Source organism: Emys orbicularis, chromosome 5, assembly GCF_028017835.1.
Source record: "Emys orbicularis isolate rEmyOrb1 chromosome 5, rEmyOrb1.hap1, whole genome shotgun sequence".
NCBI lineage: Eukaryota > Metazoa > Chordata > Testudines > Emydidae > Emys > Emys orbicularis.
Genome location: NC_088687.1, coordinates 141,424,875 through 141,446,944, shown reverse-complemented (window position 1 = coordinate 141,446,944; position 22,070 = coordinate 141,424,875). Strand labels below are relative to the sequence as shown.

At 41.5% G+C, this 22,070-nt stretch overlaps 1 protein-coding gene across 1 annotated transcript in view; it reads right to left on the bottom strand.

Annotated features, from left to right (window-relative positions):
• Positions 1 to 22,070, bottom strand: part of EXOC6B (exocyst complex component 6B) — a 436,833-nt gene that overhangs the window by 227,136 nt on the left and 187,627 nt on the right. The window contains exons 7-8 of the mRNA XM_065404703.1: positions 13,819 to 13,995; positions 6,033 to 6,101 (exon numbers count right to left, since the gene is read on the bottom strand). Of these exons, the coding sequence (XP_065260775.1) occupies positions 6,033 to 6,101; positions 13,819 to 13,995 (246 nt within the window). The remainder of the gene's footprint in view (positions 1 to 6,032; positions 6,102 to 13,818; positions 13,996 to 22,070) is intronic.

Here is a 22,070-nt window from a genome sequence, read left to right as displayed (position 1 = left end):
CAGGGGTCTGGATTTTTCACACCACGAGCGATAGTTATACCGATGTGAGTTTATAGTATGTACCTGGCCTAAGACAATGAAATGGCTGATGAAAGGGGATGAGATGAAAACAGGAGCAGAGCTGACAACAAAATCTAGAGAAGACAAATCCTAAATGAACACGGATAGGGTAGGTCTACACAGCCCTCAGACGTGAGCCTCCCAGCCTGGGTCAACAGACTCGGCTTAGCGGGGCTTGCACTAGTGCTCTAAAAATAGCGGTGTAGACAGCAGCGTGCAGCTGCAGCTCAGGTCAGAGAACAACTTCAAAGCACTGTCTACACAGCTATTTTTAGAGCACTAGTGTGAGCCCTGCTAGCTCAAGTCTATTGACCCGGGCAGGGAGGCTCACTTCTGCAGGCTGTGTAGACCTGCCTAGACAACAATATTCACTGCCTGAACTAGCAACTTTGTTCTCCCTTTAACATTTCTGTACACCAAAGCCAGAGGTGTTAAACTGCATCTACACTAAGCACTCAGAAGTGTTTCAAATGAGTTTTAAAAAACGAAAATCTTTTCCCTCCAGTCTCCTTTATCCAGAATATCAGTCTCATCTGCCAGCTCCATGCAGATTCCTCTGAAACCGTAGCCCAAAACTGCACTGGGTTTTGTTTTTGACTGTCTCTCTGCTGCTAAGTTCCCAGTTTGCGATAAGTTCCCCTCCCTATACCCTTCGGTTTATGGGAAACGTGACGCAATAACCAATTTCCATTTTCTATCATGTCAGCAAAGCAATTCCATCGCTCGGGTTCGAAATCCAAGACTGCCAACAGCTATACAGACGCCATAAGAGATAAACAAACCATCTAACCCAAACCCCATCTGTGCTAGTTACATTTGGGTGAGGGAAGACCTAGTATATAATAAATATCAATGGCAGAATCACTTCACCCAAATACTGTAGTTTCATCTCAGCTTTGTACAGTGATCCATTAACCAATTCTGCATACTGCTCCATTACCTCTGGGTATATATAGAACATGAAAAAAAACAATAATGTAACTAAGTTGTAGATTTACAGACTAATTGTAAGTAAATGTCTTTACATATATTGCTGCTAAACAGAAAGTGGGTATGTTCTGTTATTTGTGTGTATCTGACTGGGAGTTAACTTTGGTACATTGGTTAGAACAGAGGAGAGGCAGGGTTTTGTTCTAGGCTCTCTCCCTGACTCCCTGTGCTACCTAAGGCAAGTTGCTTAGCCTCAGTGATGATGCATTTGTTCTCCCAACTCTCTAGTTCATTTTTTGCATGCAATTCCAGGATTTCAAATATTAATGTCTGTGGTATCCAAAGATCCCAAGTGTTGTCAGACACTCCCGGTGTGGTGCTCTGCTCTGTTCGAATGTTGATATCAATCGGCTGCGTGCGTGTGTTCCCTCTGTGTGCTGCCCCAGCTCTGCGCAGATCGCTGACACGGCAGACCCCGAGAGAACCCCCAATGACCACAGACTCTAGTAAGGTACGAAGGCACCCGGCCAGGTTTATTGTCAAACGAAGCACAGTAATAGTTCCCCCTAGACTTTACTCTAGAGGACGTACTACGAATATGTGCCCCCTGGCAATGGACTCAGCTCAGTCAGTGGTGGGACTTTCCACTGCCCCCTAGGCTGGACAAAGACATCCACTCAGGGATGCATTCTTATACACAGATACAAACAAGTTACACATCACTCCTGACGTATTGAGGTGCAACCCCTCTACGCAGCAAGGTACAACCCCTCTACGTAGTAAGGTGCCGCCTCTCACCTTGTACATGTTGGTTCGAACAAAACAACTCTATCCATCATATTCCCCTTTTGACCCTGTCATTGGGATGGGTCAGCTTGTTCCTGGTTATGTGTGGAATGTACAAGTATTGGAGTGTTCTGATATCTAGTGTTCAGTACCTTTTAGGTATGTATCTTTTTGCACCATCAGCCTTTCCTTGCCAGCTTCTGTGAGCAGGGCCTGCCTCTTGCTCACAGCTTAACTTTGCTTTATGTTAGCAAAGTCTTGACCATTTCTTTAGTTCAGGCCTCATACTGGGCCTCTGATAAGGGTTTTTGTTTCAGGGCCTCATCTTACTACACCAAGCAGAATTAGAGCCCCATTATGCTAGGCACTGTACAAGCATATTAGAAGAACACGTCTGTGTCCCTGTCCCAAACAACATACACTATAAGCCGTTAAAAGAGGAGAGGGGTACACCACATACACACAGTTTTTATGTGCATTTGTCATTTTTTATTTTGATTGTAAATATTTAAAGTGGCATCTATCTCCTCCCCCCACCCCCCCGGGCCATTATTAGTCGGCTGATTTCTCAGAGTAAAGGATTACTGACAAATAGTCCCATAAAGCATCCCTATCAGAGTCTGTCTCCCCTAGCTCTGTTACCAAGTCAAGGACCAATTCTCAATTAACCACAGCCTGACCCTTGTTCACTTTCTTTCCCTCTCCTCTGCCCTTCCTGCAAAAGTTCAGCGCTTCCTGGAAAAGTCTCACTGCCTGTTTGATATTGTACTTCGCTTTAGTTGCTGAAGGAAGGATTTACAGGTGCCTGGCCCCGTCTGCAAGACCATGACCGAAAGCTGACCTCATGTTACAATATGTGAACTCCTGCCCTGCTGATAAGGCTGGCAGATATGAGTAGGATTTTTCAAATAATCCTTTGGGAATTTATAAGCAGCACAGCCATAAAACTGAGGTGACTGGAAGGTCGATTTCACTAAAAATAATAAATATTGCAATGTTTATTCAAAGTAGGCCTTTGTAACTGCAGGCCAAGCACTTAGATAACACTATTGTAAATGACAAATATTAGGAGGTTTTGGTAACTATTATATTATGAGCCTTCCGTCTGACACTGATGTGACCATTTCCCTTGGGGCTTGTCCAATCTTTGATATTGTTCAACACTAGCTGGGCCTAGAAAACCAGTTCAGGACTCAACCACAGGTCAGGAAAAGGGTAATTTTCCTTTATGGTTGCTTGCCTTATTTCCCTGCTCTTGCTTTACATGCTTGTCTTCTTGAAAATTCTGCCTTACAGTTTCTCTTTTTCTTGCTTCTTCTAGGCCTTTTGACTGAGATTCTGCATTGTAGGGGTTTGGTCTAATGGGCTCAGCAGAGGACTGGGGAGAAGACCTCCTAAATTCTAACCCCAGCACTGTCACCAACACCTTCTGCGACCTCAGTTTTTTCCATCTGTCAATTGGGAATAACACCTACCTACCTATTCCACAGGGATGTGGGGCGGGTTAATGTTTACAATGCATTTTGAAGATGGAAAATGCTACATTAGTGCTAAGTATTAATATTTGACCTAACAATTTTAGTATCTCAGAGCGCTTTACAAACATTGAGTCTCCACACCTACATGAGGCAGGCAGGAATAATAATTTAATCACTCAGACATGTATCCATTGGGGGACTATATTCTAACCCCAAAAGAGGGATGGACTTCATCTAACATGACTTTTCCCATCTCAAGTGCTCCAGGTGCACTCTCTCCAAGAGCATATTGGCTGGCTAATGGTTTACTTCCAGCTGCAGCAGAAAGCCATCAAACAGCAGCGTGGAGCATTAGCCTGGAATCTGTTTCTAGAAGTAGCATTTCTCTAGCATACAATAGGGGAAATACACAGCCACGTTCTATATACGACAAAGGGTGAACAGTAAAAGCGCCGTTACGTAAACCAAAATATAATGTCAGTCTAGAAATAAATATGTACTACAAACTACAATACTCTGAACATCCACTGATGCAAAAAACTAATGTCCTGTTTTCACCCTTTACGTAATAGCATTATATATACCCTTCTATTAAACAAGTATATGCAAAGCTATGACAACAGAGCCTCTGATTTTGCTTTAAATTAAATATTTAATTTAAATATTTAAATAACGGGGGGAGGGATAGCTCAGTGGTTTGAGCATTGGCCTGCTAAACCCAGGGTTGCAAGTTCAATCCTTGGAGGGGGCCACTTAGGGATCTGGGGCAAAATCATTACTTGGTCTAGCTAGTGAAGGCAGGGGGCTGGACTCGATGACCTTTCAAGTTCCCTTCCAGTTCTAGGGGATAGGATATCTCCATAATTTTTTTTTTTTTTACATATACACCTATGTACAACTGAAGTTTTTCCAAATCAAATGACACTTTGAAATCTACCAAGGGGTTCAGACCATTGTAATTTTCTCCTAGCACACTCCCTGAAGCGGGCTTCCAACATCTAGTATTTTGTCTTTGTCCAAGACAGAGTACACTCAAAACAGAACACATTCTGGGTAGGTTAACTTTTTAATGCCAATAAAGTATCATGGCATTGTAGCCGAAGCTATATAATTAGTAACAGATGAAGACATACAAAGGTAATAGACACATTTTTATGAGGATTCCTTTCCTTTAGCAAATTCATTTGTAGGTATTGCTGGGGGGGGGGGCAGACAGCGGCGCACTGGCTTTAGATCTACCATAAACGAAACAACGCTCAGGCTGCAGAGCAGCAAGGGAGGCAAAGCTGCTGGATTAATGCAGAAACCATGCCCTCTTCTTACATACTGGCTTGGCTTTAGAGGGTTCTCCTGTGGCCGAGAAAGCTGAGGAGCTTTCTTCAGCAACTGTGGGTTACTGTCATTAAAGAACAGCTGCAGACTAATAGGGACCCTTTGGGTCTGTGGATTTCCAGTTTGGAAGGCTCAGACTCCTGCAGTATCTGGCACAAGGGAGTAAAGGCTGAAGGGTCACCCATGAAGGTCATTTTCTCCGCTCGTATTAAAGGGAGTAACTTTTTATCAATATACTGGAAGGCCTGGAAAACCACATTTTGTCTAGCAACCTACTGAAACTAGAGGTGAATTTTATTGGATTTTAAGTGGACCCACCTTTCTAAACAAAGCAAGTATCTGGAATTCTAGATCCATCATCTTCTCAAATGTGGACAGAAAATTAACTGGATCTAAAGTTGCTGATGATCTATCTATCTTGGGGTTTTATACTGCCAAACATCCCCTCAGTATCTCAGTGCCTTCCAAGTAAAGATGATAGCAAATTCCCTAGTGGACGTCACAAAGTCTCTGGCTCGTCTCCCTTTTCAGAATAAAAACCTCTTGGTTTTGTTGGCTGGTTGACTGGTTTGTTAGTTACAAGTTTTTATCTTTGTATATTTTGGGGGGGGGGGGGGGGGAGGGAAATGTTTCGGTAAGTAGGCGTGCCAATGTGGTGGGTATCATTTTTGCTATTGTGGGAAGGTTTCCACCATTGTGTATAACTGATGATCAGGGTCACACGATTATTTTTCTCTTAATATACAACAGTGATCAAGAACTGACTAAAATGCAGCAGAAAATGGTCTTATCACTTACACAGCCATGTAAACATATCTTGATGTTTTTCAGGGCAGTCTGAAGAAGTCTGACTTCTAGAAAGCTGGAGCCAAGACAGTAAAACTGTGGATTTAGTTACATACCATATGATTTTAATGATAGGAAATTCTCCAGTCTTCAAAAGAAGGGAAGTGCAATAAACAACAACAACCACCTAAAACTGCTGTCTTTCTTGATTACGCAATACATTACTTTGCACTGATAGAACAGTTATTTTGATTAAAGAAGAATTATTTTAGGGAAATATATTTAAGCTAGAAAAATGTATTTGGCTCCTAATAAACCCCAAAGCTGTCGTGGCTGAAGAAAATGGTTTATATATCTTTGCAGTGTGCTAATATAAAATAGCTGTTTGGTTTTTACTCAAAGCCTTCCTCTACTGTGGGCTCCCAATGTTGCCCTTGCTTCCCTTTGTCACATGCTGCTGAGGTTCTAATTTGACTAGATACTGCATTTTCTCTTGAGGTGAACATAAGCACACACTAATACTAGTTACGCAACAGCTTCTTTCCAAGAGTGTCTACATAGACATAAGGAGCTGCACCTAATCTTGCCATTCAAAATCAGGGCAAACTTCAGTGCCATTTGTACAAACTGCAATGAAAACACCATCGCAGACCTACTTACCAGTACAGAATAGATGTGCAAGCATCGGTACACGGGCGAGAAATCCACCAAATCCTGGGCACCAGGCACCTACAAAAACATGAAATGGAAAACAAGAGGATCAACATATAATGTACAAAGCACCTGGCTACAAATAAAGTACATAGTGTGTGGGAATATATAGACACACTATAGACTGGATACCGAGGATTTCAGTTATAATGAATTTCAATAGCTAGTAAGTACTGTTCAATGTTTGGGTTTTTAAAGCAGGTACGAGTGGATCAAAGCAGCAAAATTCAACTTATGCTGCCCCCACCACTCAGAGAATCTACCTCTCTAAAAAACACATACCGTATTCGTACCCTTTGTTAGTCATCTCAGCAGAGAGGCAAAAGATGTGACCGACCATGGTTGCTAAATGAGCTGGTGGTCCTAGATAAGGGTTGAGGCATGTCGGCAGAAGCTGTCACTGACTTGATCTGTGCTGCGGGAAGGTACTTCTCCAGGACTGCTAATTTGGCATCAACACTTAATTCACTTAAAGGACAAACTGAGCCATTTTTAAAAAACTGCTTACTGAGCCTGCCACAGGGCTGAGAAAGCACACAAGGGCGAGGCAGAAAGTAAGAGACCATAGAAAACTGTGCATGAATGTGAGGTTCAGCATCCACAAGCTTCACACTATGGATCTACTCAGGTCAGTAGCGTACGATCACAGGCAATGGGCAGTCGAGCGGGATTACTGACATCAATAGCTTGCGCCGATCTTTTAAAACCAGAACTAAATGTACCAATTGTACACACACAAGGAGCGAAGTAAACGTGTGCTCCTATCACTCATAGAATCATAGAATATCAGGGTTGGAAGGGACCTCAGGAAGTCATCTAGTCCAACCCCCTGCTCAAAGCAGGACCTAATCCCAACTAAATCTTACCCTCCAGCCCCATTATCTCCATTTCTTACCTCTAAGTGTTGTGTCTTGTCTTAACTAGATTTCAAGTGTAGACATAGTCATAGGGCTTGTTTACATTACAGGGGTTATAGCAGCAGAGCTACAGGTTCATAGCTATACCACTGTAACCCCAGCGTGTGGATGCACACTACTGTGACAGAAGGGGTTGACCCATCACTGTATCAGAGGGGTAGCCGTGTTAGTCTGAATCTGTAAAAAGCAACAGAGGGTCCTGTGGCACCTTTAAGACTAACAGAAGTATCGGGAGCATAAGCTTTCGTGGGTAAGAACCTCACTTCTTCAGATGCAAGTAATGGAAATCTCCAGAGACAGGTATAAATCAGTATGGAGATAACGAGGTTAGTTCAATCAGGGAGGGTGAGGTGCTCTGCTAGCAGTTGAGGTGTGAACACCAAGGGAGGAGAAACTGCTTCTGTAGTTGGATAGCCATTCACAGTCTTTGTTTAATCCTGATCTGATGGTGTCAAATTTGCAAATTCAAAGAACAACTTCAGACCCCTGATCAAGACCTTATATTAAGATTTAAACTGTATCTAAAGCATGTTCAGACAATCATGCACAAATTCTATAGAATATCTGTTTTAAAAACACACACATCCTTGTAGAAGTGCTCAAATCCTTTACCCTCTTGTGCAGGGTGTTAACCTGAGATTGACTTAATATGAGGAAAAGAACAGACTGTTCCCTCCACACAGAGCTCCAACCCTACGAGTGAATGAAATAACACACCCAGCCTTTTGAACTCTTTTCAGACTCAGTCCACTGTATGCTTTTGCACGTACAAAGTATTCGAAACAAACTACTGTGGCAAATTTAAAACACTGCCCAACAATCTGCATTGTTTTCTACTGCACTGGAACAATACATTTATTGCTCTCCTAGCAGTCGTTAGCTTCCCTGGGTAGTTTCTTGCGTAACTTTCACCACCACCCGTCACAAAAAGACGCTGGTCATTACAGTTTTGAACACAAACCCTACCGGAACTATGGCAGGTCGGCAAGGGACGCCCTAGAGACTGATGTCTGTACTACTTAATGTTGCTTACGAACTTGCCGCTCTGACAATACTTACTGCAATACAAAAGCAAAGCTCAGCACGTATAGTTTGTGATGGAATGCCACATACTGGCAGGAAAAGGAAATGAACTATCATTGAAAATCACCCCTGAATAGCCAGATGAAGAGTATTTTAGACACTGAAGTAACGAACAATGCCACAACCAACATACCTCTGATTAAGTTGTGGAATCTCTCTTTGTAGCACTTGTTTTACTCTCATAGATAAGCTTGTGTTTCTGAGGTTTGAGGAGCAGCAGAGATATTTCTAAGTTTGCAATGAAAGGAACCTAAAGCCCCCTTTTAATAAAAAGGGCACTAGACTCTGCCATCAGCACCTCAGTCTCATCTCCTTTCTCCACGTTCACGAAAAGGAAGTGTATCCCATCCTTAACCTGAAATTTCCTTTCTTCAAACAGCGAAGCCCACAAACTCTAACTTTGGGTCTTCAGCACATTTGCAGTATGGGAGGGGGAGTGAAGACTACCACCACTTGGGTTAGCTTCAATGACTCAGGATTCTAGCTGGCTTAACCTTTATAACAAATTCTTAGCTCTGAAACAGGCATACATTGACTTAGGTGACAGCTAAGGAATGCTCTGCTTTTTAGTTTTGGCCCCAAGCGAGTCCAGAATGGGCTGTATCTGTGGATACTGCTACTTGTAGATAGAACATTGTCATGTAAGTATGGATACACTTTTCTGTACCTCAGCAAGAAAAGAGCCACTGATCTTTTACTCTGGAGTTGATAGGAACGGCTTTATGAGAACTTTCGAGGGGGAGCCCAGTACTTTGATTACTTCTTTTTTTACAACCTTCCATTCAGGCACTATAGCTATGCAGTACACCTCCTCAAAGTCCACATCCACTGAGGGTTAAGTATAATTTACAATATTTAGCAAACTAATAGGCAGCCATCCTACATCTCTCTGCATACAGCAGATAGTGAACTCATTCTGGGCCAAGAGAATCTAACCTTAAAGACAAAGCTCCGATTGCTAATAGAGGTACTCCACTCCTTGCTTTGTACATCTGCGACATGCAACATCTAATCCAGGTGGATTTGATGGTTTTGAGGCTTTTAACCCCATGCTGGGAGTAGTACACAATGAATCATGCTGCAGATTTACAACATCTTCTTGTGTGGTCTAGGTGTACTTCAGTTGCCCTATGAACACCTAGACTATGTCAATAAGGGCTGGAGCTATTCTAAGCACCATCTTATCTGCATGAATAGTGCAATACTAGAGATCACTGGAGAGTTCTTCAAACTCAGACATTGTTCCAGCTGAGGTTATGGTAACAGCAAAACTACTTTGATTGACTGGAAGTAAGAGATCTCTCACAAAAAATTAACATGGCTTTTGCATAATTATTGATGGAGATAAATAAAAAAAAAAGAATGGTGCTCTCTGGATCAGACACAGCTGAGGAACTATTAATGATCAGATGCATGGATATATTTTTCAGTCTGCCTGCTCCAAAAATGCTGAATAGAGCCAACACATTTATTTGGAGCACTGTATTTTTTATTCCCATAGCCAGGCATGCTGGGTACGAGCAGCATAATCCCTTGGGCCAACCAATGCAGCATTTGGATTCCTTCTTCTGGAAGTTCTCTGACACTAGGGTGATAGGCACCAGGACAAAATCTGAAGTTCAGGTTTTTTTGCCACCTTGCTATCATCCTTAGATGCGAAGTCAGCCCTGGGCAAATTTAAATGCTCAAGTTCTACGACTCTAGGATAAAGACGCCATTCTCCCTGGTCTAACCCACATCTGCTCAGCCAGTCTGCCCTGATATTGAGCTTCCCATTGGCAGGCGGGGAGGAAACATACCAGATTTGTTTCTCTATTAAAGGATCTGGGATCTCATCCTTCCTCTCTTTTTGGCCACCAGGTCCTTTGAATAGAGCCAGGGAGGACAGGACATGTCTTCAATCTGGAGAAAGCCAATTCACCGTGAGGGTGTGTGAGGTCTTTGCCCCTTTTGAATATGGTCTGCAGAGCGCTCTCTCTCTCTTATCTAACTGAAGAAAGGAGAGTAAACACCAACCTACGCTGGGACACATCTGACCACTGAAGGGAGGCTCTTGTGCACTAACTTCTCTCTCCACCATTAGTTCGCATTTTGCTGGGGAGGGAGGTATGTGCTCTATTGGGACTGGGCACCCCATGTGAGTGGAGAGTCAGAATGATCCTTGGGAGCAGAAAGGGCCCACCCTGAACGAGAAGGGTGAAGAATATCCAATCTAGCCCAGACTGAGTAATTCACAGAGGGTCTGAAGCACTACATTAGGAGTCAGCTGCATGGGACATTTTTGAGGAATAAATCTCCACCACAATATGTCCTGGCCACCAGACCTACTTCCCAGGGAAGGGAGATCCTCACTGAGGAAAGCCCAAGGGGAAACACCCCTGTTTAACTGTGAAGACAGATGGATGAATGGCTGGAGATGAGTCCTGAGGCCTCTCACTGTCCTGCTCCGGGCTGTATCAGTGTCTGCCAGGTTGGTCTCTTCTCAAAGAGTAGCTAGAGGTCCTGGATTGGCTTTTGTGCTGAACCAGGGCTGCTGCTGCAGAGGGTTTCGGTGGCCTTTAGTCTATCTGCCCAAAACCCTACTGTTCCTTGCATGGGAAAGGGCTGTCTGACACTTCTCCTGGCTTCTTTGTCAGTGTTGCTCTGTTTTTCCTTGGGAGAGGTAAGCCTAAAACAGTCCCTCTGGGGAGAAAGCGATATGGTGCAGAAGATGCAGAGCCCCCCAATGCACTCCACAGGGTGGAGGAAGAGAAGTTCAAGAGGAGAAAATCTTCCTTTAAGCCTATTTCCTTGGCTGCCTGTCTGCCATGGTTCCTTCTTTTTAAGGAAGCAAGGTGGGGACAACCCACCAGAGTGCATCAGGAGATGGTGGCTTCATACAAAACAAGCCAACATTGTTTATTCACCCTTGGGGCTTTTAGCCCTAAAAACAGCCAATTAGTTTGACCTGAATTTGGAAAATCCAATCCGGAATCCTGAATACCCTAAACTCAGCAGCAGGTGGTCTGATTTCCGCCTGCCTGTGAGTGTGGAGACAAGAAAAACTTAGAGGGCTCTTCAAGAGGAGAGGCTTTCAATGACTAACAAGTGTGACTGTCTCCAAAGCTGCAAGCAGGCTGAGGATCCAATGTTAAGACCTCACTGAAGAACATGGTATTAATATTTTACTCACGTACGATTCCCTAGAACATTTAATGGTTGCATTTCACTGTGCTCCCTTCCAGATGAAAACAGCGGTATCTGCACTAATAAACTATTGTTTCCTTTCCAAAGAGCTTTTTTCCCCCCAAGTGGAAGAAATCCAATTAAGATAGTTAAAAACACTTCCTCTGCCTGCCCCTAAGGAACTGCTCTCTCCAAGGACCTAGTGAGGAAACAACAAACAGGAGCTGCATTTTATATTGATGCTTGATGACTCTAAGCAAACTGAATAAACTTTATTTCTTCACTTGCTTCTGACAAGGCGCCTAGCCCCTGTCATTTTCATTAGCACTCCCTCTGGACACACGTCTGTTTCACTACTGATTTCATCACCAAGGACAGCAACTACTCATGTATGCTCTGAATCTTGTTTCTGCAAAGACATTAGTCCTGTTGCCAATTTAAACCAACTACCTTCCAAAAGGTATCATTAAACCAGGAACGAAAGCTTATTTACTAAGAATCTGGAAATGAAAGATCTCTTCAGTCATCCATCATTCAGACAATGCAGAACTATTCCCTACTGTAGGTTTACTAGTGTTCTGCCAGTCTAGCATTTATTGGGCCAAGAAACGGAGCTGCCACCACTTCCTCTGAGAGACTATTCAACTACATAATAAATCGAACTGTTTGGAAGTTCAGCCTAAGTTTTCCTTTTCCTTAATTTCATCCCTGTCTCCTGATACTAGAATACTAGTTTTGCTTTCCTAAGTAATTCCTCTCCCTCCTTGATATTTACAACATGCAGATATTTGTAGGCTGCACAGGTCCTGTGTCCATTGTGGCACATTAGTCTCAAATTCTTCAGCAGTACCAACCATTTTCTACAGGGCGCTGGTGTCTTATTCTGCATCCAGCTGGACATTCCACGACAGCATGGAATGCAGACAACTATTCAAGAACATAAAGGTTGGGGGAAATCAAATATTATGCGTACATTTACAGGTTTGTATTCATTTCCTAAAAATGCACCTTCCCTATTCATTCTCCCTATGTTTAACTTCTGCCCAATTTCTAATTTGCTGTGGGATCAAGTATTGGTGCAACATAAAAAAAACAGAGGGCCTTCCCACAGCTTTGAAGATCAGTGTATTACCCTACCTTCTCACTGCTATGAAAGGGCTAAAGCTGTTCACCTTCCTGGCTGCTGGCATGCAAGGGTTACAGAACAGTAGGTAGAAGGCGTTGCCCTGTAGATATGATGCTTGCTTATATTTATACAGAAATGTGAGTAGGCCCAAAAAATTATTTCCTAAAAGCAAGCTTCAAATAGTCAAGCGAGACCTGGTAAAATATGAGTAAAGTGAAGTGAGACAATTCAAAAGCAAGCTGGAGATAAGTTAGGGCATAACCCCAGGTCGTGTTGTAAACACGTTTTGGTCCTATCTGGTTCATACAAGTGTTTGAGTTGAAGTGTTAATATTTTGGAAAATGCTATCTATATTAATAGCTATTGGTACGGTATTTACGCAGATACTAATTAAGATTATGTTTAATGTTAAATAGCCAATGAGAAAGAAAATATTTAATTATGATAACAGAAATAGAGATATGGTAAAAGGTGGATTCAACATTAACTAATTAAGGGGCAATATTATAACTGATTATAAAAAGGGTAGCAGGCTAATTTTCGATTAGGCATGCCCATCCACTGTCAAGGTCCTTTAGAGAAAGGATTATACCCATTCTCCTCATTTAGGGACTGATCATCATTTCATCTCAGAATGTGAGTACCAGTGCAGTGTATGGTTAGTTTGTAATGCCTGTTTGCTTAACCACCTATTTTATAGTAAATAAAGTTTTTAATTTTATTACTTACTATGTCATTCACAGTCCACTAAATTATCTGTAACCAGGGACTTAGGGGTGGGGAGGCAACAGGAGATTATGCATTCCAGGAGCAAGGGCCAGAAAGGTTGTATATTACACAATATATTTTACATTCTCTACTGGCAATAACTATTAAACTTCAATGGAGCTACACCAGCAGAGAATCTGGCTCCTAATAGGTAGAAAAAAGCAGCAAGAGATTCCAAAACATTGAACATTCTACTCTGTGGCTAAAGTTTTTAATGAACCAGAATCTTCATAATCAAGTTATTTAAGCCTCTGATCACAGAAAATGTGTTTTCATTGTCAGCCAATATATACATCACAGCACAATTCCACAAAGGCCAAAGTATCTGTTTAATGGACTTTTTTCCTTCTTTCAAATTAAATGGCCATGGAAAACATCAGACTATGACTCCTAATAAGTAAAGGATTGGAGGAACCATCTCTAGTACAGAAAAGGGTAGTTTACTCTGTTCTCATTTAATTTTTGTCCTCTCCACTGGATTGCCAACTGGGATGTGGTCCATAGCTCACTATGAACCATACTGAGAACCAACTACTCATTCCATATAGTCCACTAAACATCCTTCCATGATAAAAACCAACGTAGGGCAAATATGAGCTGGCAAACTGGATGTGAAATATCCCATTTACAATCCCCTGAGCCATCGAATCTCCTGGTTTTTATATTATAAGTGTACCTCTTCATCGTCATCCTCATCTTCAACATCCAGGATCCCCGAATCCTGTTCAGACATGGGGCTAGTGTTTTTCACCTCCAGATCTGAGCTTGCACAGACATCTTTCTTATATTTCTTTCCTCCACCTATCCTGGGATGCTGAGATACAATATTATCCAGGTTTCTTTGCTGCTGGGCCTAGAACAAAAGCAGATTTAAAAGTTACTGATGACATTCAGTGATTTATTAGTTTGGATCAAAAGATGTAATCGTTCAGAAAATGCTACAAATATGAGACAAAAAAAACAAAAAACCCCACACACTTGATGGAACTGACAATTTATTTAACATATTTTCTAACCTAGATATTCCAAATAAGCAGAAGACTCATTTCAAAACCGCAGGTGATTATGTAATAATGCAAACAATATCATGACCGTTCACAAATCACAATTCCAAACCCATCATGCTGCCATATTGATCTATTTAGAACACTGATGGAGAGATATTAGACCACAGGCCATGTGGTGACTGTCACAGGATAAATTAAAAGGCTGACTTAACTGTTGGATATGTTCCTCTATTCAACCCATGTTAACAGAAAGCCCTCCACATCTGGACCCCAGAGATTCCTGAAAGCATTTTTGTGGTACCCCAGGAGAATGTAATTGTGCACTGTTCATTTACATGATCTGTAAAGGTACTCAACTGAAATTCTCTCAGTGAGATAATAACCAGGATTCAGGACTGGAATGGATGACCCAGTAGAGATCCCTTCACAGGAAAATTGCTATATGGGTCTATGATCTTGATCTGTAGGCAGTGTTACAACCAAAGGTTTGTTTCTAGGGAACGATGTTATGCCAAAAAAAGCACACATCTACTAACCTGAAACTGGGTATGGATTTTCTTTTTATTAGTGAGCATAATATCTGTGAGAGACAGGTAAACTGCTTAGCCCCAAATGCCAAAGTATGTTGGAAGAGGGTTTAAATTTGAAATTCAAAACTGGGATTATACATAGGTGTTACACTGTCCTATACACAACTGCAAAGCCCTGTTTAAACTGCCACAAAAAAATGCCTGCCCTGCAATAGAAGAGCTGATGCTATAGATGTGGACTGATATCTTGCTACAAGTAGAAGTATATCAAGTATTGCCTCAACATGAAAAACATGTCGAGATATACTGGACTCTCCAGAATGTCTTTCCAAAAAGCTTTTTTTTTTTTCCCCTTTAAAGTGCAGGTTTTCCCCCTTTCAAAAACAGATTCCCCTCATATCTGCACTGACTCCCTGTGCCAGCTTTAATTTCAACTGATACCTAAGTATTTAACTGCTTCTCTGCACCAGTGAGAATCCCATTGGCAACACATCACGAATGGGTAAGAAACAAATAGAGCACTCTTATTTATTCTGAGTAACTCAATACACTGAAACTTTGGAGACAGTGGACTACAGAACCAAAGTTTCAGTTGCTAGTGACAGCAAGAGTGATATGCACTCTACATTAATGCAAGAACCATTAGAATAGGGAAAGGGGACATTTAGATTATTTTTGTTTCTGCAATGGGGGGAGAGAACAGAAGGTTTCCAAAATCCAAATCTGAAGGCATATGCTTTAATGAATGCATTTTGTAAAAGAGTGCATGGATGTAAACTTTCTCTTGGACTGTTTGCAACACCGGGCATTGCAGCAGTGTGATACTGTGAGAAACAGGAAAGTGAACATGATTAGAAACCAAAAGATTAATCTATTGCCATTGCCCAAACTGAAAGAAAAATCAGGCAGCAAACAAACTATGTAAATAGTGAAAAGTAAATTAGGGGATTCCATTTTTTCCTTTTAAACATCTAAGGTGTCAATATCACAAGTAAGGAATTTATTTTTAAAGTATGATTTTTATTTTGACAACATCTCTTTAATGTCAGCTCCTTTTTAACGCCTGGTTGTGCAGAAATTTGCCACAATCAGAAATAGGGTTATTTATCCATATTAGAGAGATAAGGATCTTTAAAGCCCATATAGTCACATGCTACATTACTTTATATTTGAGCACAAAATACACCAAGATCTGCTTTATATCACAAGACTGACATACTTTTATGATGTACATATATGTAACACAATCTACTCATTCTTAATAGATAAATACAACCATTCAAATCAAAGGATTTTTTTTTTTTTAAATCACAGTTGGCACTAAACATCATTGCGTAAGAAAGTAGAATGATGGAGTTAAATGCTAAATGCCTGGGAGCTACTTATTGTACTGTGCAGTAGCACAATCTTGACCTCTAGTGGTTGGAAAGCAGCAGAAAAAAAAAATTAGGTTAAGCTTCAATGAGAAAAGAAAATAATGACTGGGCTGAGATGAGCAACAAACAGCAGAGAGACTATTCTAAAGAGACCTAAGAATGAGGCTCAATGACAGATTTTAGCAAGACTGTCCCAGGCAAAAGTCTGTTCATTAGCACTGCACAAGAGAAATCTCCCTGGTGGTTGTGACACTTCAAACATGATGAACAACTGGGAAACAGAGTGGCAAATTCTGCACCAGAGTCTCTAACTCCGGAAGCTCCACTCCATATAAACCTATTGCAACATCATATACCAAAGATTAGGACTCAAAAAGGGAATATGCTTTTGTTCTTTCCAGCGTTCAAGCAAGAAAGATCCTGGACTTGTTTCTGCTCTCAGATACGCCGATTCAGGCCAAAGGAACTCATCTGAAGTGAATGAAGTTATAAAGTGAACAGAATGTAAATGATACCAAATTCAAGCCTAAGGTTTCTATGAAAATCTCCCAGGTTTATAGAATCATTTTTCCTCTTGCCCTTTTTAAAAAGAGTATAAGCAAAATTTTCTCCCAATACAAAGTTTTCCATGAAACATTAGTCTTTAAAAGATCTTAAAATGGGCGGTTCAAAGAAAAATTGTATAGGAAATAAAGTAGTGACATTGGCCATGGGGGGGGGGGGGGGAATAACTCAACGGAGTGAGCATGCTGGAGATAAATGAGTCTGTACTCTCACTCTCTAAGCTTTAAAAGTATTCAATAGGTTTTAGCATATGAAGCTGAAATACAGAATTAATGGCAAGAGAGGCCATATTACTCAAAATCTCTCCGAACAGAGATCATGTGATACTCCCTCCCACGGTGCACCACTTGTAGGTGAATTTTATTTTTATTTGGACAGAGTGCAGGTATTGATTATTTTCGTTTCTGTGCAAAGCATATTTGTTAATTAGTGAATCCTAGACAGGTCTGAACCAAAATCCCACAGCCAAACATTGTGTCTCTAACAAGAAGAGCCAAACACCACAGACCTGATTATTCCTAAACCTGGGAGCTCTAAATCCAGATCTGAACTCTAGCTTTCCTGTTCAGGTTGTTTGGGTTCGGCCTACTAGAGAAAAAGGAATTTCAGCAATGAATTCAGATCCAAACCCAGCTGTGAGGTTCTTAATGTGGTTTTAGTTCAGGCCCATCTTTATTAAAGAGTATTTCTCCTTGTATTCTCTATTCTACCACTGCAGAGCCATGAAAGGCAGTTAGAGGGATTCCCATAATGACTATGAGCGTCTCATCATGTAAGAAGGAGCTGTATGCTTTTATGAATTACACACAAGTCTCCAATAATAAAAATAAAAAGCTATCCAGTGCTACATTTCCTAAAGGACTAACTCGTACTTCCTTCACTTACACCAAGAAAACAAAAACCACCACATACAAAAGTTTGACAACCACTGGTGTAATGTACTGGTGACCCCTGTCACATAGCAAGCCTCTGAATGCAACCCCCCTTATAAATTAAAAAACACTTTTTTGTATATTTAACACCATTATAATTGCTGGAGGCAAAGCAGGGTTTGGGGTGCAGGCTGACAGCTCGCGACCCCCCATGTAATAACCTCACGACCCCCTGAAGGGTCCTGACCCCCAGTTTGAGAACCCCTGCATTACACCTAATGAAAGCAACACAGCCATAGCTGATCACTATGATGTCCATTCCTGTACTGCTATAGCGCTCGGTCTTGCTAAGACACTGATCTGATGCTATGTTAAAGGCATTCTTACAGAAATGCTAAAATGAAGTTGAGAATTAGTTCACAATGCTCAGATCCTAAAAGAAACAGATTCTCTTAGGTCTGTAATCTCGATGTTACATTCGAGCTCTATAAAGTACATGCCAGGAAAAAAAATTATTTGCTTTGTGCGTCTGTGGGGTTTTTTATCTTGGCAAGACACAAATTGGACTGAAGTGACCTGTAAGTGAGAAATATCAAATTTTCTTTAACTTCTGCAAACTTGGGTGAAGTCACCAAGGTTTCAGTTTCACCTTGCGTGAGAAAAAAACAGGGAGAGGCCCAGAGGAAGCTGCTATGGAGAAGTGTGAGCTTAACTGCCAAGGAACTCCGCTACTGCCTGCACCTTATACACACATGCACACGCGTGAACACGTACCCTTCCTGGGTTCTGGCAGGGAGAAAGCTGTACAATATGTTTGACATCGCACATAAAGGAAGAAAAATGACCTGCATCAGAGGCACATTTGGATTTTAATGCTCTGTTTCACATAAAGGCATCTATAGGGAGCCCAATGAAGAGGCACACGTTAGAAACCACATCAAAGCATAAGCGACACTCCAGCATGACCTCTGAAAATTGGCCTGGGGCCAAGGCGGGGGGCCCTCAAAAAAAAACCCCTTACCTTTTGGTGTGGTTTACATGAAAGCAAGGGCGCTTTTCTATTATTCTGTAAAACTGCCTCTATTACCCAGACCCATCAATCTCTGTACTCTCTGCTTAATGTGACAATAAAAGAGAGGGAGGTTAAGAAACAAATGTCTGTTCACAATGCACATTAAATTTAACAATCCACGTAGTTTAAATTCCCTTTAAGCACAGTCATTTTCATCTGCTCACAAGGCTAGTGCAGGGGCAGGCCAATTTCATTTGTGCGTACCAACAGCTGTGCAACTGACCTGATCAGGCAAACCCCAGTCCTTCTAAAAAGAGCACCTGTTGGGGGAGATGGGAACTGGATGGCTCGGGTAATGGGATACAGAGCCTACCACCCCTAGGTAGCAGGATCAAATCCAGGTCACTAATTACCTAAATGTGTTAACCATCAGAGGGCTAGTCACTGGTCTATGGTCTGAAACAGGCTGAGATTTCTGTTCAGTTCCACAGTTGGCAAGTGTCCAGCTAATTAAAAAACACTCACACAACTTGTTGGTAGGTTGAGAGAGACCACAGATTGAAAAGACAAGGAAAAAAGCTCTCTTCCCAGTCTTAGTGCTCGTCTACACTGGGAAGCTATTGCCAAATAAGCTCGGGTGTGAATTTAAAGCACAAAGAGCTATTCCTCACTAAATCCCAATATGGACACACACACATTCCGCACTGATTTCCTTTTTGCAGCTTGGCTCAAATCACTTCCAAAGTGGACAGCTATTCCGCAATCGCCATTCTTGGCTATTTCTCCACGTCCACAAATACTTACAGGTGACATCTCCCAACCAGAGTAGAGCAGTGTCGGGTAGTGCTAAATTCTCAATGAAAGTGTAAAAGGAAAAGGATAGTTTCCCCCCCCCCCCCCACACACACACACAAAGATCACCCTTAACTAACAGTTCATATACAAGTCTTCACGTTCTGGAGTCAAGCCTTGTACTTTTAGTTTCCAGATCAAACTCTCATGAAGAGTAAGACTGCATGTAAGTGTAACTACCTGGGAGACTTGCAACGAACCAATGGATAGGGATATGCTACGTGTCAGGCCATACATTCCTTTATTCTTTGCCTGACAAGGCCCTAGCAACGTTTTCCTTTTCAAATATATCAGCAACTTTAGGAACTAACCGTTTTAAACAGCAACACACATTTTTTTGTATTGATTTGCCAGCGCTGAGGGCAAAGCATATGCCTCATCTTCACTCCCATTGCTTCAACCCATCAAGGAAACTGACAATGTTTACTTTAAAATAAAGAATCTAATTAGCTCTTTCCTGATGAGATAGTAGATATGGCACAGCAAAGAATGATTTATTATTTAAACAGGGCTGAAGTATTGTTGTGGTTAGCTTTAGTGGTTTTGATTAGTTACTGAACATTTGCTGCTGTGATTGTTTTATAGACCGCTCTAATGGACTGAGATGTAGAACTTTAAAGAATATCCCTAGGAATGGAATACATATTCCTTAAAACAATATTAAAAAAGCAGACTAGCTACAGGGGAAGAAAAAAGAAAGTTAATAAAAAATGACAATGTGCCTGGCTCTCTGCCAAAGAACCATTTGAAAGTTATAAAATCACTCTCCGATCTGATCAAAGCGTGTATTATTACTGCAAGGTGTAAACTCAACACATCAACACAACTTCTGTTAAGTTTCAACTAAAATCCAGTCACATGTCAGGACGCTAAGAGTTTTTGCCTATCTGCTTTCTCAGTGCTAACTGGTTATCATGGAGCGCAATTTGTCCAAAGTAAATCTGACAAAGTTCACCGTCAGTGCAGGAAATGGGGCCCAAGAACGTGATTTTTACTTGATGCTTGGTCTTAAGAAAAAATCTGAAAACCCTAAATCTCTGAAGAGAGAACACTCTCCAATATTTCAATGTTAACACCAAGGACAGAGTCTCCTGCAAGTTCCCACTCTCCTCTCCCCAATAACGTGACCACCACACCCTCACCCACCCCATTGCTGAAATCGAGATTGTGATGCTGATTCAATACAAGCAACTGCAAGTACTGTACTCAGTATGGTGTAATAAATGTGCACTGTTCGTGTGATAACGTAGACTTACTGGATCAAGCATGAAACTGACAACCAGGAATTCTTGAGTTCTTTTCTTAGCCCTGTTACTTACATCATTCGTACCCTTGGGCAAGTGTTTTATCCTCTCTCTGTCTCATCTTACCCAAGTATAAAATATGGTTACTAATACATATATCCTCATAGGGTGTTATAAGGATTAACTAGTTTAGGTTAGTCAGGGTTATGAACATTTAAAGCTCTTTATAACCACTGAATACTGCTAACCTGTTTTCTGGGACACCTACTACATGGAGAGAATGATTCTAATAAAGACTCACTCAATTACTAGCTGTAGTCCACAGAGAACATATCCTATACTAAAACGATAAACTAACTCTCAGCCAGGAGACGCAATCAAGTACTATAGGTCAATATAGAATGGGGCTTAAAGAAAAACAGGTTTTTAAAAAAGAGTCCTTTTTCAAAGAAGCAATGGAGATTTATACCCACTGCTGATCTGACTCCAAGAACGAGCCACCTGAATGTGTGTATCAGAAGTAACCAGGCTAATGTTATGTATGTTTATCATACATGCGCAGAAGGAATAGAGGTGCGGAGAATTAGAATTCGTTTTCTGCATAAATGAGCAGACCTGAAACAGGAGCGGATGCAATGCTTTATCAGGTTTCTCAGACATACGATTTAACAGGAATAGAATTTGGTTGCTCGAGAAAAATATCCTGACAATGTCAATATTCAGATCTTTGATTTTTTTTTTTAATCCCCAAACCTCTTGTCGCTGCCTTATTACCCAAAGCAAAATAGCAGAGTGCTCAGTCAAATAACTGACTACGAACATTAATCACCACTAACAATTTCGAAGTTCATAATCAAAGATGTTTCTGAGCATAAACAGCTGATGAAGTCTCCTGCTCCCTGCAGCACTGTTCACTCTGCAGCAGTTGTTAGTACTGTCTTTTCATAGAACACAGAGCATGCAAAAATGCACAATGTCTTTGCTGAGATTTAATTATGGCTCAAGGCATATGTGAACACTTTTTTCCTGTATCTCAGTCCCAGTTAAATTCATTAGAAGGATCAATACATAAAAATAATAGGAGCAACTAGATAATCTCAGCAAAAAAATGGTAACCAGTTCAATTATTCCTTTCACATCAAAAATGGTTAACTTGTACCAGAACAGGGGTATGGAACAGCTTCCGAATTAGGAGAGATTAATAAAACTGGGACTTTTCAACTCGGAAACAGGGCCGGCTCCAGGCACCAGCTTACCAAGCAGGTGCTTGGGGCGGCCACTCCGGAGAGGGGCGGCACGTCCAGCTGTTCGGCGGCAATTCGGCGGACGGTCCCTCACTCCTGCTCGGAGCGAAGGACCTCCTGCCGAATTGCCGCCGCAGATCGCGATCGCGGCTTGTTTTTTTTTTTTGTTTGGCTGCTTGGGGCGGCCAAAACCCTGGAGCCGGCCCTGCTCGGAAAACAGATGACTG